At 37.6% G+C, this 18,739-nt stretch overlaps 1 protein-coding gene across 1 annotated transcript in view; it reads left to right on the forward strand.

Moving 5' to 3' along the window:
* The window catches only part of PPFIA2 (PTPRF interacting protein alpha 2), a 464,313-nt gene that overhangs the window by 341,785 nt on the left and 103,789 nt on the right, over window positions 1-18,739 (forward strand). Inside the window, exons 8-10 of the mRNA XM_047788357.1 lie at window positions 9,211-9,432; window positions 16,027-16,173; window positions 17,158-17,292. Coding sequence (XP_047644313.1) covers window positions 9,211-9,432; window positions 16,027-16,173; window positions 17,158-17,292 — 504 coding nt within the window. The remainder of the gene's footprint in view (window positions 1-9,210; window positions 9,433-16,026; window positions 16,174-17,157; window positions 17,293-18,739) is intronic.

Consider the following 18,739-nt stretch of genomic DNA (forward strand, 5'->3'; position numbering starts at 1 on the left):
CATTTTAATGTGCACTTATAACAATGGTTTCTTAAGTTCACTTTAAATTTTTCTACTGTAAAGATAATTCATCTACATAGTGCTTTTCCAACAGGAGGAAAAAAAGACATTTCTCTTTCATATTTGCTTTTCTCAAAAATATTTTTTCATAAACTTTATGCAATGACAGCTAAATATATTGTCTTTATATTTTGTTTCTTCTTGAATCCTTACTACTTTTCCTAAAATCCATCTCATCTATTAACAGAAATATTTATTCACTCACCCACAAATATATCTTAGTGGAAGATGCTGTTCTAGTCACTAGAGACATAAGAGTAATCAAAATATTTATTTAGTCACCAAAGGTCTATTGCACCACATGCCACACATCTTTCTAGGTACTTGTGATACACCAAAGAGTAAACATATAAAGGTTCTTTACCTCCTGAAGCTTACACCCTAACAAGTTGGGAGAGGTTAGCAGACGGTAAACAAGAAATACAAATAAGTAAATTATCTAGTATGTTAGAAGATGATAAATTCTATTGGAGAGAAGAAAAGTTGGAGAAACATGGAGGGATTGGGAGTCCTGCGGAGATGTAGGGGTGGGGACAGTGTGCACTTTTAAATAGGTGGTCAGAATTGGCATCATTGAAACTGTTGAGGTTTTTGGTCATCTTCGAGGAGCAGTGAGTTTGCCAGTGTGGCTGAAGCAAGAGAGCAATTGGGAGAATAGCATGCGAGAGTTCAGAGAGGTGAGCACTTGGGGAGAAGGGGAGGGAGTAGGGAAGGGAAAAGAGTGTAGGAGTCAGTGGTATCGCGCTCGTAAGATTTCACTTTTGTGCTGAGTAGAATGAAAAAACCCTTGCAATGTTTTGAGCAGAGGAATGACTTGATCTGGCTATCATGTAATAAGATCACCATAGAGCACTCTGGATGTTTCAAGAGTGAAGATAAGAGGACAAGATTAGAAAGAAAGAGCCCAGTTAAAAAGTTGTTACAGTAATTCTGGTGAGAATAGATAAAGCAGACACGGGCTGGTGTTGAGCAGGAAGTCCCCCAGCTACCAATCCCAGGTGAGGATTTGCCTGGAGGATTATAAAGAGCACAACAACTACTGTCAACCACCAGAAGTTGGAGCCCAGAGATCTTGGCCTACTGCATCTTCTGGGGGTTCAGAGTCAGCAAAGAGGACTGACAACACAAGGGACTCCTTGATACACAGGAGGCTGTATACATGGGTAAGATTCAGATACATCAAAACCATAGGGCAGCATGATGTTCTAATAGACTCCCGCTGCTCTGTTCATAGAATATTCCTCTGATTCCTATCTACCCAGAAGAAAAGTCCAAGTTCAACAATAATCTCAAGAACCCACATCATCTGCCCATCTATTTCCACTCCCATCCTCTTGGTATAGTTCATTCCATTAGAACCACACTAGGTCCCCTTGAAAACCCTTAACCAACTGTATCTCCCAATCTTTGATCTTTCTGACTAGAACAACACTTTACTCACAGAAAGGAGAAGAGAGGCAGCAGCATCAGCTTCTGTAGCATGTTCAAGTCTCTCATTGGCAGAAAATTGGTCCTTCCTGATATCTGAGGCAGGATAATGAACTACATGCACCCCTTTCATGCTGCAGGGGAAGCCCCATTCCCTTCCCGTGAGGGGAAGATATACTGATGTTGCTGGCCAAGTGACATATGGCACATGCAATACAAGGAAGTTCACTGCATACCTAAAACAGGAGAACATTTCTCCTAATAAGGAAGAAGAATTGGGGGCTAAGTTACACCTTGACACCAGCTTCCAGGTAGGGAAATATTCCAGACTCTGGGCATTGGCTAGGCAATCCTGGAGAGGGTCGGTGATTTGCATGAAGACCACTCTCCAACAGGAGACAACCGTAGAGGGAATGAAAATGGGTCATATTTAGACCTGTTACAAAGGTAAGGCAAACTCATTTTTCTAATAGACTTAATAGGAAATGGGAGAAAACAAGAGGGCTTGATGATGACACCAAAGTTTTCAACCCATAGAAGCACATGGAATGATGGAGTTGTCAACCAACTGAGCTGGTGAAGGTTGAAGGTGAAACAGAGTTGGGGTGGGACCCAGGAATTTTTTTTGAACAATAATGAGTTTAGGTGGAATGTCTATTTGATGTTCAAGTTGGAAAATTGAATAGTAGTTGAATATACAAGAATATACAGGTTAGGACTTAAGCCTGGGATAGAGAGAAAGTTTTAGGAATATATATTTTAGTGGGTGAGATAGACAACAAACATATATTACATAGTAGAAGTAAAAGACCGTTCTGCTAAAGTGACATTTGAAGGGATCCTTAAAGAGACATTCTTAGTCATGTTTGATGCTGCTCCCTCTTTGTCCATAGGTGATCTCTTCCCGGGTTATGATTTTTCACTGTAGACATCCATGCTTTGACTGCTACTGACCGCAGACTCATGGAGCAGCCTACAAGACATTTGACAAATTACCTCAAACTTTGATCCCAAAACCCAATTCTTGAGTTTACCCCCACCCTAATCTCAAATCTGTTTCTCCTGAAGATTCCTACATTTCAATAAATAGCAACACCATTCTTCAAATTAAAGTCCAAAATTCCTGAAGTCATCCTTGAATCCATGCTTTTGGTCACATATCACATCTAATTCATTGAAAGAATATGACCAGTTCTCACAACCTTGACTGCTGACACCCTGGTCCAAGCCAGCATTATCATCCACTAGGTTATTAACAAGGCTCTACAATTAGTTTCTTTGATTTCATTCTTTCACCCCTACAAGTCTGGTTTCTCACTGAAAATGTAAGGTCATGAGACTTCTCTGCTTAGCACTTTCATAAGGTCCCCATGTCACTCAGAGTAGGAGCTGAAGTCCTACCAGGATCTTAAAACTCATAAGTTCCCCATGTCACTCAGAGTAAGAGCCGAAGTCCTACCAGGATCTTAAAACTCATAAGGTCCCCATGTCACTCAGAGTAAGAGTTGAAGTCCTACCATGATCTTAAAACTCATAAGGTCCCCATGCCACTCAGAGTAAGAGCCGAAGTCCTACCATGATCTTAAAACTCACATCATCTCAAGAACCATATCATCCTCCCATCTTCTTGCTGTAGCCCACTCACGTCTAACTACAAGGATCCCTTTAAAAATCCTATACTCAGTTGGGCCTCCCAGCCTTTGATTCTTCTGTTCCCTCTGTCAGATAAAAGCATAATTTATGCTCTCATTCTGGGTGTTGGCTCAGTGTTTTCTTTGGATAATTAATTCCCTCAATGCTCGACCCAGATACTACATGTGACATATCATACTGAACAATTTTTCGTTGTCTATCTGAAATTTAAATTTAAGTGGGCATCCTCTATCCATCTGGCACCTCCGTGGGGAAATGGGAAGGAAAAAATGGGTGTGGGGCTGGCAAGTAAAAATTGTCCACTGCGAGTGGTTAAAGACGTTACAAAGACCCCCAGGATCCTGAGAGGAACAATTTCCCACTGAATGCTTAGGTGACCTCCCTGTTCAGAAACCTTTGATGACTCTCTGCCATTCTGTTTAGTACACAAAGTTCATTCTGTTTCACATGAAGTGCTAAGGATATCTTAATGTATGCCGGCCCTCCCTTGCATGTTTCATATCCTGCCATCTCCCCACTGCACATGTCTTTTGCTCTGAACACCGGGTGACTCATAGTTCCCCTGCAGAGACTGCCTCCTGCCCTGGCTCATATTGTTTCCCCTTTCTGAATAACTATCCCCTCCCTTATTTCACTTGAAGTATAATTACTTTTCTCTAAAGACTCAACCCAAAGAGTATCACAAAAGATAGCTTCTTTCTGCTCACATAACACAAATATATAGGCAGAACATAATTCCGTGATGATGTTTCATTGCAGTGCTTAATAATTGCTTATTTCTGTGTCACTTCTCTGCTTGATAGAAATTTCCTTAATGTCAGGAATATATCATCATATTTAAAAAATCCTAAAAACTAATACCTCCCATTTGGCACAGAGTAGTGCTCAATAAATAATTATTAACTGAATCAAAAGATATATTTAAAATGTTTAACATCTGACCCTTTATTGCATTTCAAAGTGTATATTCTACAGTTTAAAAAAAATCAAATACTTTATGTAATTGTGTTGAGAAATAATTCCTCGGTACAACACCAAAAGCACATGAAGGAAAAAATTGATAAATTGGACATCATTGAAGTTATTTTTTTATTTTTTTTTTGTCTTTGTCTTTTTCTTAGGGCCACACCCATGGCATATGGAGGTTCCCAGGCTAGGAGTCTAATTGGCGCCGTAGCTGCCAGTCTACACCACAGCCACAGCAACGCCAGATCTGACCTACACCACAGCTTACAGCAGCGCAGGATCCTCAACCCACTGACCGAAGCCAGGGATTGAACCCGCAACCTCATGGTTCCTAGGCAGATTCGTTTCTACTGCACCATGATGGGAACTCCAGGACATCATTAAAGTTAAAAAACTTGCATTTCAAACAGCAACATCCAAAAGGTAAAAGGGAACATTGATAGACCGGAAAGAACTCTTTGCCGGTTATACATGTAATAAAGGAACTGTATCCTATGTATATAATGAATTCTTATAACTCAACAGTAGACAATGTGGTAGTAAACAGGCATGTACTTTGAATGGACATTTCCCTAAAGGAAGTGCACAGAAGGCCAATAAGCACATGAAAAACACTCCATATCAGTTGTCATTAAGAATCACAGATGAAATTCGCAAGGAGATATCATTCATACCAATAAGAATAACTGTAATGAAAGGACAGTAGCAAGTTTTGGTGAGGATGGGGACATTGGAACTCTGACGATGGCTGGTGAGTATGTAAAATGCCGCAACCACTTTGGGAAATATTTCTTCAAAATTTTAAACACGGAATTATCATATGATCCAGCAGTTCTGCTTCTGGGAATCTACTCATAAGAATTGAAAACATATTGTCCAAACACTTGTACATAAACGTTCATAGACATATTATGTATAGTAGTCAAAAGGTGGAAACAATTGAATTTCTATTTCCTGATGAATATATAAATTACATATAAAATATTCACATGATAAAAGCACTATTCAGCAACAAAAGATATGAAGTACGAATAACATGCTACAGCATAAATGACACTCAAAAACATTATGTGCAGTGAATAAAAGACTATTCTGTGATTCCATTTATATGACAGGTACGTACTAAGCAAATCTATATTGAAATAAGTATTCGTGGTTGCCTAGGGCTGGGGGTGGGTGTCTGCTGTTAGTGACCATTAATGAGCATGAGGTTTTTATTAGGATGATGAGAATTTTCTCAAATTAGATTATGTTCATAGTTGCACAACTCTTCAGTGTACTAAGTAAACACCATAGACAATTATACTTTAAATGGGTGAACTTTATCATATGTAAATTAGGCCTTGATAAAGCTATTTAAAATAAGCATTGAGTTTTCCTGTAATTTACTCATTTACCATTCAGGTTGAAGTGCCAAAATTTATTTTAAAGGTAGACCAAGGAAATAATTATTTGAAACAAAAGTTATATATTCTTTTTTAAAGATAAAAATCACAGGTCTAACATGACCTTTACACTTCAAAATTATGAAAACATACATTAAGCTCTTCACAAAATATATTTAAGATGATTTGAACAGATGTTGTACTGAACAAATATTTGTGGAATTTACATGTGTGTGTACAAGCATATTTGTGTCTACTGTTGCATGTGTACTTCAGAAAAATATTTTGAGAGAGTTCAGAAATTTTCCATGACTAGCCCTATATTCAAAAATATGCAGAAAGACTATCTATTACTTGAAGAGGTTAACTTCTTGAAAGTGTTTTATTTTAGTTGTTTGATTACTGTTGATATTTATTTAAATTTCTCTTACCTTGAGCCCATTAAAAATTATGCCATTTTTAGAGAAGATTTTAATGGACTTCAGGTGCACAAAATTGGAATAATCACTTTTCCAATTAGAAAATTAACATCATTCAGTTGTACTGAACAAACATTTGTAGAATTTATGTGTGTGTACAAGCATGTGTGTGTGTACTGTTGTATGTATATTCATATATCTACACACACACACTGATTTCTTGGAACTTGGCAATACCGTCCAGCATATGCTATTTTATTCGGTTGATTTATACGTTTGGATTAAATGTAATATAGTAAAGGGAAGATGAACTGAACTAAAAATTCAAAGTTCTTCAGTTTATTTCAAATCTACCTTGTATAATTACCTATGTCTCAGTTTCTCCATTTCTTAAGCATTCAGTGTTTTTTATTGTTTGGTTTTCTTTGTAGAGCTACACCTATGGCATATAAAAGCGCCCAGGCGAGGGGTCTGATTGGAGCTGCCAGCCTATGCCTCAGACATAGAAGTGGGGCACCCAAGCTGTGTCTGTGACCTACACCACAGCTCACGGCAACTCCAGATCCTTAACCCACTGAGTGAGGCCAGGGTTCAAACCCGCATCCTCATGGATACCAGACCAGTTTGTCACCGCTGAGTCACAACAGGAACTCCCAGAACTCAAATCTTAAATGTAATTTTCTAACTACTTAAAATATTTTTCAAAGCAAAACTTTATTTTCTGATAGTTTTTGTAGTTTCTAAAAAATTGCCAGTTTTTCAGTTGACTAGAGGAAATTCTCAATGTGAGAATGTCAAAGTTCTATTAAAGCTTAAGCCGCCTCTTTGCTCGTAAGTGGTGCACCGAGTTAAAGATACTTGCTATTATTACAGAAACCCTGTTAAATCATACCTCAGTTATCCCAAATCCAGGTGTAAGTGACGGGCAGTTGGCTCTATAAACCATTTCTCCATAAACCATTTCTTAGCTGCTGCCTAGTGAGTATAAACTGGCTTTTTTCAGTTCCGTTTACAGAGACTTTGTCCCATATACAGATGACCAGCAGTATTTTTGAGTTTTGTGTCCGTAAAACTGTCTAAAATGCTGTTCTTTTTTATTAGCACCACAATAATAACCCTTTGCATGGTGTGTGGTATTGCACGCCCCAGGGGAAGGCCATCACTTTGGAAAAGCAGTTCTATTTCTCTAAGAGGCATGTTCTCAGCTCTGATCCCTCAGCAAGCAGCAGTCTCAGCAGTCGGGAGAATCAAGGCTCAAGGACAGTCTGGGAGACCAGTCTCTGGATCCTCGCCAGCATTCCTACGTGTTTGTCATATCTCTTCCCCGATTTACTAGATAATTAGAAGTTTTGGCACCCGCAATACGAAAGTTCAGTAGGATCCTAAAAGTATTTGGTCTGCAGAGCCAACTCGTGTCTTAAGATACTATCTGAAGGCCAACTCAATCTTTCTCTGCCCTTTTAATTTTGATTTGCCTACCTGTTCCTCTCTGTATCAGGCAGCTAGACTTACCACCACTTCCTGCCATTTGTTTGCTTTCCCATTCTCTCTCTTTTACCTTCCTCACTGTTTTCATGATGCTTTCTCTTCTCCCCCTTTTCTCCTGTAGTCAGCTTTGTCAATATGACATTTGCATGTCTAAAAATTGTGAGTTATGCAAAACTGAAAATTACAGAACCCAGCGCTTATGGGGGAAAGGGATTTGCAGCTGAACCCTGAAAGCTTTATCAGTGATTTTAAAAAGAGATAGAAAACTTTTAATCAAAATGGTAGCACAGTTTTACACATGCCCAATGTTTATGAATTGCATAAATGCTATGATAAATTTAACTCTTTACCTTGAAAATGACCTGAAGTTTGCCTATGCATGTGGGTGTCAGAAGGTTAGAGCTGTGAGTTGTGAAGTGGTGGAAGGAGGGGTATCTGAAATCAGACAGAAGAGTGTAACACCTGAATGGATGGGTTGACTCAAAGCACTCAAGGAAGGGTGAGGTTGGGGTTAGATGTTTGAGGAATGAGCATAGGTGCATTTTGTATATTCCTACACTGCTCTTTTCAGCGAGGTCTGGTTTTGGTCGTCAGCTAGTGATTCTCAGGAATAAAACTCTACATAAGAAAATACAAAAGTTTTGTCTGGTTTAAGTTGTTTCTTAATGTATCTATCATGCTAGAACAAATTCACATTTTCTAAACAAGCACTCTAGCAGAATTGGCTGTATGTTTTTTTTAACCTTTCCTTTATATTTTCCTACATCCACTTAACTATGAACTTTTTCTCTTAACACTTATTTCTCACCAGTTCCTGCACTTTTGCCGCAAAAGTTCTTCAATGCATCTAAGCTATAGGACATCCTACTAAAACTTTGGTTTCTAGGCAACGCCATCAAAAAAAAGGAAACATCATTCTCAAAGTATTTAAACTTTTGTAGCCTCCTTCCTGTGGATTCTGTGCAGTTGTGACTTTTATGTTGATAAGAATATAGAAACCAAGACTTTTCTATGCTCTCCCTTGTTCCAGCTAGGTCAGATCCACAGCAGGAATAACCTTCTTTAAAAGAAAAATGTTGTATAAGTTCTTTGACCGTCTTTGAAAATAAAACTCAAAGGATCTTGAATAAAAATTGAAAATGTTACATAATTTCTCTGTCCTCACTTATTATTTTACCTATGCTATGCTATATAGATATTATTTATTAACTTTATATATAATTTCTAAAAATAGCTGCCACTTATTGAATATTTAAATACACAAATATTTTATGCTAAGCTGTGTATAATATATATATAATATCTTCCAATCCAAATGTATCTATTAGCCTATTGAAAATTACTGATCTTGGGAGCTCCCGTCGTGGTGCACCGGAAATGAATCCAACTAGGAACCATGAGGTTGCAGGTTCAATCCCTGGCCTCGCTCGGTGGGTTAAGGATATGGTGTTGTCCTGAGCTGTGGTGTAAGTTGTAGACGAGGCTCAGATCTGGCGTTGCTATGGCTATGGCTATGGCTGGCAGCTACAGCTCCAATTAGACCCCTAGTCTAGGAACCTCCATATGCCACGAGTGCAGCCCTTAAAAAAAAAAAAAAAAGGAGAAAAGACAAAGAGAAAATCACTGATATTCCTTTATATTTTCATGTCAATTAAGAGTTTTCTCAGAAACTTGGTTTTCCTCCCAAGCTAGCTCTCTTTCAGTCCCTATCTCTCAATGTGTATCTTCCTCAATCTCGTTTCTTTAAGTTCGTACATTTTAAATTAAAGATGAAGAAAATTCTAAGTGCCATTGCTTTTTCTCTTCTGCAGCGTTTGTCCAATGGTTCTATAGACTCAACTGATGACACAAGTCAAATAGTTGAACTACAAGAACTGCTTGAAAAACAAAACTATGAAATGGCCCAAATGAAAGAACGTTTAGCAGCTCTTTCTTCCCGGGTGGGAGAGGTGGAACAGGAAGCAGAGACAGCAAGAAAGGATCTCATTAAAACAGAAGAAATGAACACCAAATATCAAAGGGACATTAGGGAGGTAAGTGATTCATAACACTTTCAGGCTTTGCTTCCTGAGTGCTACCTCTGAGATGCTTTTTCCGTTAATTTCCCCTGATGGCATATATTCTTTACATTATCTCAGAAGACTGTAATTTGGGAGGCATTATATTAGTTATAAAACTTTTTCACTAAGGCAAAAATAGTTTACTTCGTCAGCTTTTACATATGTATGAAAAGAAAATCAACGTTCCATGTCTCAGATATAATAAAAACCACAGTTTTTAATGAATTTTTAAATGTTTTTAAGCTGTTAATTTTACATAACCCTAGATTCGGGTATGAATAATGAATCACTAAACTTAGCATATGGGAATACCCAAAGATCTTACTTTAAATTTTTCCCTCTTATTTTAGTTGTGTCTATGCATGTTAAAATGTATGTGTGGAAGTGGGGACCTTTCTTTCTCTATATATTCAGTCCTTGCTAAACTTAAAAATCACTTTATCTATTTGAAAAAGAGAGTTCTTTAAACCACAAAAGTTACAAGATTTTTTTTTTTAACCTGCTGACTCATCTTATCAGCTACGATGAACGGTTTGGAATCTTTTCACTTTATAAATCATTCTAGGTTAATTTAAAAGAAAATTATCTATATTTATGAAATTTTTCTTTTGTGAATTTTTTGTCTTTGCTATTTTATATCTTCTTTTAAATCATATTTTTTCATCTCTCGTATGTAATTAAACTATCTGGTCTTGGAATTAACCCTCTGCATCCACTTCTTTCCTTCCCATTCTCCTTTGAGTCCATGCTGTCGTGCTTCTGCCTCCACGGTTCCCTTCAGACTGTTCTCAACCAAATCATTATCGACCTCCGTGTTGCTGAAGCCAGGAGTCACTTGGGTCCTTTGAAATATTTGATCTAATTCCCACTCCCTGGAATGCCTCTTCCCTGGGCCGGTAGCACAGTACACGCTGCCTGGCTTTCCTCCGTTTTTGCTTGCTACCCCCATGTCAGGCTTGTTTACTGGCTCTGCCTCTTTTCTCCAACCACGGAAGACCTTCCCTCCTCAATCTGCCTTACCTCCGCTGGTAAATTCATGCTTTTCCATGGCTCTAAATGCTACCTGTGACCTTATGATTTCCAATTTATATCTCCCGCTTATTCTTCTCTCCTTATTTCCAAATGCCTGCATCTAAATCTCAAAAATAACACCCTCAAGACTCTTTTCCTCAGAGTCCCCCAAGAAGCCAGACTCCCTCGCAGTCTTCCATGCCCCAGGTGATGACAACTCCTTTATCCGTGCTGAGACCAAAAACCTCAGAACTGTCCCTGGTACCGCTCTTTCACTCGCGCACTGCATTCGATTCAGCCACCAAACCCAACTTGAAAATACATTTGTCGTGTGACATCTTCTCACAGCCCTCCCTGCTCTTCCTTATTCCACGCAACCGTCATGTCCCATTGGGTGACTGTAACAGTCTGTACTCAACACAGCAGCCTGACTCAACTGTTACAATGTAAGTCAGCTCAAGTCACTTTCTCAAAGCTCTTGGATGGCTACCTACCCTGTTTGCAGTACAGCATGAGTACTTGCAGGGATCTACAAACATGTGCAACCCCCACTACCACCCTCTGACCTCTTGAACTCATGTACTACGCTTTAATTTTAGCTCTCACTATTCAGTTATTGCGGCCTCTTACACAAGCCATGCTTATTCTCTTGCAGTTTCCTTTCCTTCTGCCTTTTGCTCAAACGTTATCTTCACAGTATTCCCTAATCATGGTATTTACACATATGCCTTGTCCTTCTTTTTCCATTCTTTTTTTAATCTCACAGCAATGACTGCCACCTGACACAAGGTGTACTTTACTGATTTACTTTTTGTCATATACTTCCCTCTTCACTGTACCAGGATATTTTGTTTTGTCTTCTTTTGTTCATTGCTCTATTTAAATCACCTACGCAACTATTGAGCATAAAATAGGCACTCAAAAACTCTTCGTTGAAAGAACAGATATTTGTGGGTATTTGATGAAAACCTCCAAAGGCATGGAGGAAATCAGAATATGTACCCACACAGTAGTACCCTCTATCTCTGAGGAAAATAGGTGTCCACAAAGAGTGTAGAAGTGGCCACTCTGCTACCACATGGATAATGAAAGTGCTGTGTACACCAATCTCAGCAGTAATAGTTCACAGATACGCCTCATATTTCACTCCTCTCACAACCCGAACTCAGAGAATTTTGAAAGTAGATTGAGTTTAATCTCTCTTCTATATCACTATTAAGGTATGTGAGGATTCTTGGCTACTAAACTCTCAGGGCCATTTCTTGAGCTTTGACTGATTTTGTATTTCTTCATCCTCTTAGTTCAGAGATTTCGCTGTGTCTCCAGCTCCCCTTTTCCTATTGCCGATTTAAAAATAACCCTTTGATGCTAATAGTCTTCAGATGTAGGTGACAAAAAGCTAAGTCAGATGGAAAATATCAATTATCTGATGCCAGTGGTTCTTTTGTTAGGAGTTCCTTCTATTAGGTAAGGTGCTCTGCTTTCCCAAGGAGTCCTTTTAAAACATAACTATTCTTATCAGTGCTACAATTTCTATGTAGTGTTATTTTAGAAGTGTTTACTGAGAAAGGAATAATTTTCATCATTCACCTTTGAAGGGAGGTTGCACATAGAAATACTTTCAGAGCCAGGAAGGCAGTATAAATGTGTGAAATGCCAGGTGCACCAGTAGGAAGTGATAGGATTAATGAGACCTGGAGAAAGAGCCCACACTCTGCCCGCCTTCCTAGATACATTGTGTGTGTGTGTGTGTGTGTGTGTGTTAAGGACACTGTGAAGGCCAAATAAAATATTTCCTAAAAGATTCAGGACATAGGGCACAGGACATTGATTTGATGCTTGAACTGTCTTGAGGACCAATCGTGGAAACTATTATAGGTTCATTACATTTAGTTTCCCTTATTTCTGCTGTTCTGTAGGAAAGGTACTTGTAATTATCCCATTTTTCTCAGGTAAAGTGATTTGTCTAAGGTCTATACACTACCATCCTTAACATACCACTTCCCCCACCCCTGGCACCAGGAAGAATACAGGATCACCCCAGCTTCAAAATCTATGCTTCTTCCACCATGAGGAGCTTCCAAAATTAACAAGATGCAATAATGTATTCATTGGTAGCAACTATCATTTTTTAAAATGCAGCCATACTGTAAACCAGGTATAATGGAAAAAAATAAAAATCATTATATATAAAAAAAACTGTCCTTGGACTGAAAAATATATAAAACAGAAGAAGTCAAAATTTAGCATAAACAGCTAAATAACAGCTTTTGTTATTGGCTAAAATCTATAGATGCATATGTAATGTTGAGAAAAAAAAGTCTGAGTAATTTTTGCCACATTGATGTATTATTGTATTTCATACATTTGAACATTAATATTAATATTATTAACCAAGCTTTAGTCTTTAATTCGGCATTAAAATTCAGCAGGATTAAGGTAATCAAAGCAGGTGACAAAATCTCCTTCCAGGTAGAGATGCCACAGAGTATCAGTTCCCTAGGGCTGCCGTATCAAATTACTGCAAACTGGGTGGCTTAAAACAAGAGTATTTTATTCTGTCTTAGTTCTGGAGGCTCTAAATCAGAAATCAAGTTGTCAGCAGGGCCACGTTCCCTGTGAAGCCTCTGGTGAAGGATTCCACGTTGCCTCTTGCAGCTTCTGGTCGTTGCCAGCAGTCCCTGGTGGTCTTGGCTTGTGGCCGAGTGAGGACAATCTCTGTCTCTCTCTTCACATTGCATTTTTCTCTGCATCTCTCCCACATCTTCTTCTTCTGTCACTGAAATTAAGGCCCATCCTATCCTGCATTATCTCATCTGTGAAACCGTATTTACAGGGAAAGTTGCATTCCTAAGTCCTAGGTGAAGTGCAGGTTTTTCAGGGTCACACAGTTCATCCCATCACATAAAGACAGGGAAGTGTCGGTCCATGAAGCTACTTGTTTTCAAGGCTTGGTTACTCAAATTTTATATTGAAGATGGGAGGAAACATGCACAAGTATTTAAGCCAAGAAGCAGGTTGGGAATAAGTAAGCAGGAAAAAAGACTGTTAGCAAGGTGGTAGATTAGGCCATTATGTGAGAATTAGGGTGAAGGCCTTTTTGAGGATCAGCCTAAGTTTCTTTGCAGAGTGGTGTCATTCCCTAGTCAAGTCACGCAAGGCAAGGGCAGGCAGAGAATAAGGTCAACATGAAGAGTTTCAAAGTAGAATATAACTTTAATTAATCTTAGTTTTTATATACACATAATTTTTCAAAATCAAATAACATCAAGAGAGCACAAATCTAAACACATATGTGCACAACACACACACACATACCCAAAGCCATCACCCACCTCCCATCTCATTTCCCTGAGAGTCTCAATTTCAACCGTTTTAGCCATTGCTTCCTGTATTTTCTCTCTTATTTAAACTTAATCTATGTCTTACTATTACATTTTATGAGGACTTTATCTTTCTTATTTTTCTTGCACCTATCTTTCCACTATAATTATTCCCAAATTACATTCAGTGTTATTGTTATTATTCTAGATAGTTTCCACAAATAATCCAAATAGTGGCTCTCAGTGGTAGTATTTCCTTTTGTACAGCTTTCTGTTTTTCCGGGATTGTGTTACTTACCTGATAAATTAATTTGCTTACTTATTTTTGAATCTATGGTAAATCTTCCCACCTACTCCAACAGTTGGATAACATTTCTGAACTTCAGTTCAGGGTAATGGTCAGGCGCATGGATTATCATTCTTATTTTCATTTACTTTGAATCATCTCTTCTTCCTCTACCCTCCGCCTCTGACCTTAGCAAAATTTTATTAGCCTGTTTCATTTTTCCAGCTGTTGTTAGGGAATTTACCTCTACTAACACCTTGAAAATCTAGGAGGACAAGTGAACAAGACCCCTAAAGTAGAAAAAGCTTAAAATGGAGAATACGCATGATGACTAAAATTTGAGAAAAGATAAAATACCTGTTCTAAACTGAAAGATAGGATGTAATAATTTGTGGGCATGCGGTGAAATTTCCAGATGATTGTAAGGGAAGACCAGGAAGCTGAAGGATTCTCCATTTAAAGGCTTCCATTTTATTTGGAAAATTGGAAGAGAATTTATCTGCCCTGTGGGTGTGACAGGATTGGCTCAGAATGGAGAATAACAAAGAGACTCCTTAGGAACAAGTGGTCAAAGAAACCTGGGTAGTAATAGATGGCAGGCACCACCATCTCCTCAGTTTCAGGCTTCGTATGCAAAGGAGCAGCCCACACTGTCAGGAAGCCACACCAGGCTCAAGATGCTCACCTCTGCATCTGAGTTTTCCCAACCTTAAAAAAGTAGGTTGACTGCCTGCTAATAATTTCCCATATATGCTGTTAGGAAGTTAAAACTCATCTCCAAGTTGTCTATCAATTATATGGTTTAAAATTTTTGCTTAATATGTTATTAATGCCATTGTTTTACTCCATTTGCACCAGTAGTTGATTTTCCCTTAGAGATTTGTGTTCATTGAGCTTTCTCAATTCTTTTTAAATTGGAATAGAAAGAAAGCTAGACAGACAGCCAGATAGACAGACATATAGCTAGATATAAAACAAGGGAAAGGATTGCATTCCAAAGTAAATTGGTGAATTTATTTATGAGCAGGTTTCAGTTTTTTTTCATTTTTACTTTTTTTTTAATTTTTATATAAATTTTGTTGGTGTATAGGTGACTTACAATGTGTTAGTTTCAGGTATACAGCAAAGTGAGTCTGCCATACACATACATACATACATACATATCCATTCTTTTTCAAATTTTTTGCCGCATATAGAGTATCACAGATTATTGAATAGATTTTCCCGAGCTATATCATAGATGCTTGTTACTGATCAGCTTTGTATATGACAGTGTGAATATGCCTTTCTCTTTTAACCATTGAGTTGCTCCTACTTATCCATGAAGGTAAGGATACTGATGATATGCGTTGTCCTTATTTGCAGATTGCTTCAAAATTTGGACCTACGGCCACCATTTTATCAATTTTATGGTTTACAACTCTACCCGTAATTGTATTTATCTCTACTGTGTAAGGAGCTAATTTATCTGCCATTTATTTTCTAATACCAGTTCTACCTCAAGCATTTTTAAAAGGCACTCCATTGTATTCTCAGAGAAAGAAAGCTTTTGCCTAATCCAAAATGTAGAAGAATTCTGACAGATAAGTTGAGAAAAAAAACTCACATGAAATCTTGCATCCTTTCCATGAAAAGAAAAGAATGGATATTTACCTCAAGAAAGCAATAGTTTTGTTTTGTTTCATTTTGTTTTGTTTGTCCAAACCTACCAGATGCAGGAGTTCAGGGGCCAGGGACCAAGCTGTCTATCCGTCTATCTGTCTGTCTGTCTTTCTATTCCACACCACATCAGGGACCCAAGCCACAGCAGTGACAACTCCGGATCCTTAACCCGCTGAGCCACCAGGGAACTCCAGCAATAGCTTTTTATATCTTACTATTTCCTTTAAATAACAAGCCAATACATAAACTATCTGAGAATTTGATTTTTTTTTATTTTAATTGTAGGCCATGGCGCAGAAGGAAGATATGGAAGAAAGAATTACGACCCTTGAGAAGCGTTACCTCAGTGCTCAGAGAGAATCTACCTCCATACATGACATGAATGACAAACTAGAAAATGAGTTAGCAAATAAAGAGGCCATCCTACGGCAGGTTCAGTATCTTCATCTTGGTTTTGTTCTGGTCCACGTCTGTTCTCACCATTCTCACAGAACATTAAATAAATAAAATATGGTATTTTTTGGCAATCTACCATTCTCTAAAATTTAGAATTGATCTAACTAAACAGATGTGATTTCCAGCATGCAATCTAGAAATCTGTCTTGAGAACAATAAAAATAATGACTAATATTACTTTGGATCTAGACATGAACCAGAAACTGTGCCCAACAGTTTACATATACCACTTAAATCCAACAACCGCCTGTGAAGTAAGTACAGTTATCTACGGAGGGAACTAAGGCCCAGAGACATGAGCACTTTCCCAGTCACACATTAATAATAGCCAGAGTCAGTAATGGCAGCCCTCGGTCTGTTCAGCTCTAGAGAAGGAGTTGGGCAAAGTATGGCCTGTGTGCCAAAACTATGGCTCTGCTTTATAAATAAAGTTTTATTGAAACATAGCCATACCCATTCATTAAATCATTGTCTGTGACTTCCATTTGTGTTGCCACAGTAGAACTGCATAGTTGGTGCTTTGTGATACACAAAGCCTAACATATTTACTATCTGGCCCTCTGCATAAAAAGTTTGCCAACTTCATCTCTAGAGCCTGCACTCTCAACCCTCATGCGACAGCCCTTCTCCCACTCCAGCCAATAGTCTATTTTCAATATATTGCTATTATGATTCATCTGGTCTTAGTACTAAGTTGTATTCCATTTGTCCAAGTTAATGCTCAGTATTATCTTTTTGCAGCCTTCAGTAGAAGGTTTTCTTTTTTTAATGTGCTGAATTTTATTAAGGAATATGGATAACTCATATATTAAAATATGAGCAGAGTCATCTGTTTGCACAGTAGGTGTGGTAGTAATAGTTGATTTTAAATCTAGAATAATGGCTAAAGCCCATAGCTCCTACTGATTGGTGTTTGCTATCCTGTAACAATTCGAGTGTCTCTTTCCATCCCTCTTTCAGATGGAAGAGAAGAACAGACAGTTACAAGAGCGTCTTGAGCTGGCTGAACAAAAGTTGCAGCAGACCATGAGAAAAGCTGAGACTTTACCTGAAGTAGAGGCTGAACTGGCTCAGAGAATTGCAGCCCTGACAAAGGTATTGCAATAAAACAATTGGTCAACCCAGATATACTTATAGAAATGACTAGAAATTAAAATGAATATATAGATTTCCTTAGCTTTATGAAAATTAAGTTTATTTTATCTCTATTATATTGGTCTGTTATTTAGATGAATTTTTTATATTGCACATGTTTATGTTGAAATGAATGATTGATATATGAATTGACGGTCCCTTTAAATATTTAAATATTAACAAAAACAAACAAAATTTCATTTCCTTTTAGTTAATTTTCCATGATGATATTTGCACATAAGAATAATCACCAAATATAAACACATAATGATGATATTTAATATATATGAGACATAATAATTTAGTAAGCTTAATATAAATTGTTCTGTATTAAAAATATAGGAAATATCATAAGCAGTTGAGTTAGTTATTACTATAATCTGAAAAAATTGTTTATAAATTGGAAGTTAGATTTGTAGAAGTCTAAAGTCTAAAGCCATTAAATTGTCAGAAAGTGGTTTTAATAGTTGCAATTTCTTCTTAACCAATTAAAAGCAATAATAATCTGAAGACTGTTTAAAATTATCTGCTATGTTATGGCCATTAGCTTCTGAAATTCTGTGCATGTTTTAGAACTTTGCAACCATTATGTTAAAAATGACTTTTCTTACCTTTTACAGTCAAATAGAAATGGCATTGCTTCAAAATGTATATCATGTCACTAGAATAAAAGTTCAGATATTGTCACTAAAAGCATGTTTGACTTTCAATGTCAGTGCAAATATGTACAAACATTTTAGATATTCACAAGTCATTACTATGTGCTGCTTTCCATGCCACTGCAGGAAGATATTGGGTACTGCAAGTTATAAATTCTAGCACTAGAAATTATCCAGAATAATCGATGCAGCAAAAGAAAAGTAGGTACACATAAGAGTTTTTTGAAAAAAGTAAATAAAAAGGAAAGGTAAGCCGATGCCTGTTGGTTAAAATAGGGTAATCAGGTAGTGAAAAAACGAACATTTGAGAAAGTAGAAAATATTGGAATTGGAGTTCCCACTGTGGCACAGTGGGTTAAGAATCCAACTTCAGTAGCTTGAGTTGTTGCAGAGGTATGGGTTAGACTTCAGCATAACTCAGCAGGTTAAAGGATCCAACGTTCCTGCAGCTGAGGGGTAGGTCACTGCTGTGGCTCAGATTCAACCCCTGGCCCAAGAACTTCCATGTGCTGCAGGTACAGCCATTAAAAAAAAGAAAGAAAGAAATAGAAAAAGAAAAGGTGATTAGATAATTGGTTGTCTGTAGAGTATTGGAGTAGCTAGTCTGATTAGGGTAATATTACATACACAGATCATCCCATAAACCACTCTGGCAATTTCAGGAATGTGTGACTTCTAACATAAATATTATCTTACTTGATTTGAGAAATATTATTGAAATTATATTAAAAGTAGAAGTGTTTTGCTCA

Source organism: Phacochoerus africanus, chromosome 7, assembly GCF_016906955.1.
Source record: "Phacochoerus africanus isolate WHEZ1 chromosome 7, ROS_Pafr_v1, whole genome shotgun sequence".
Lineage (NCBI taxonomy): Eukaryota > Metazoa > Chordata > Mammalia > Artiodactyla > Suidae > Phacochoerus > Phacochoerus africanus.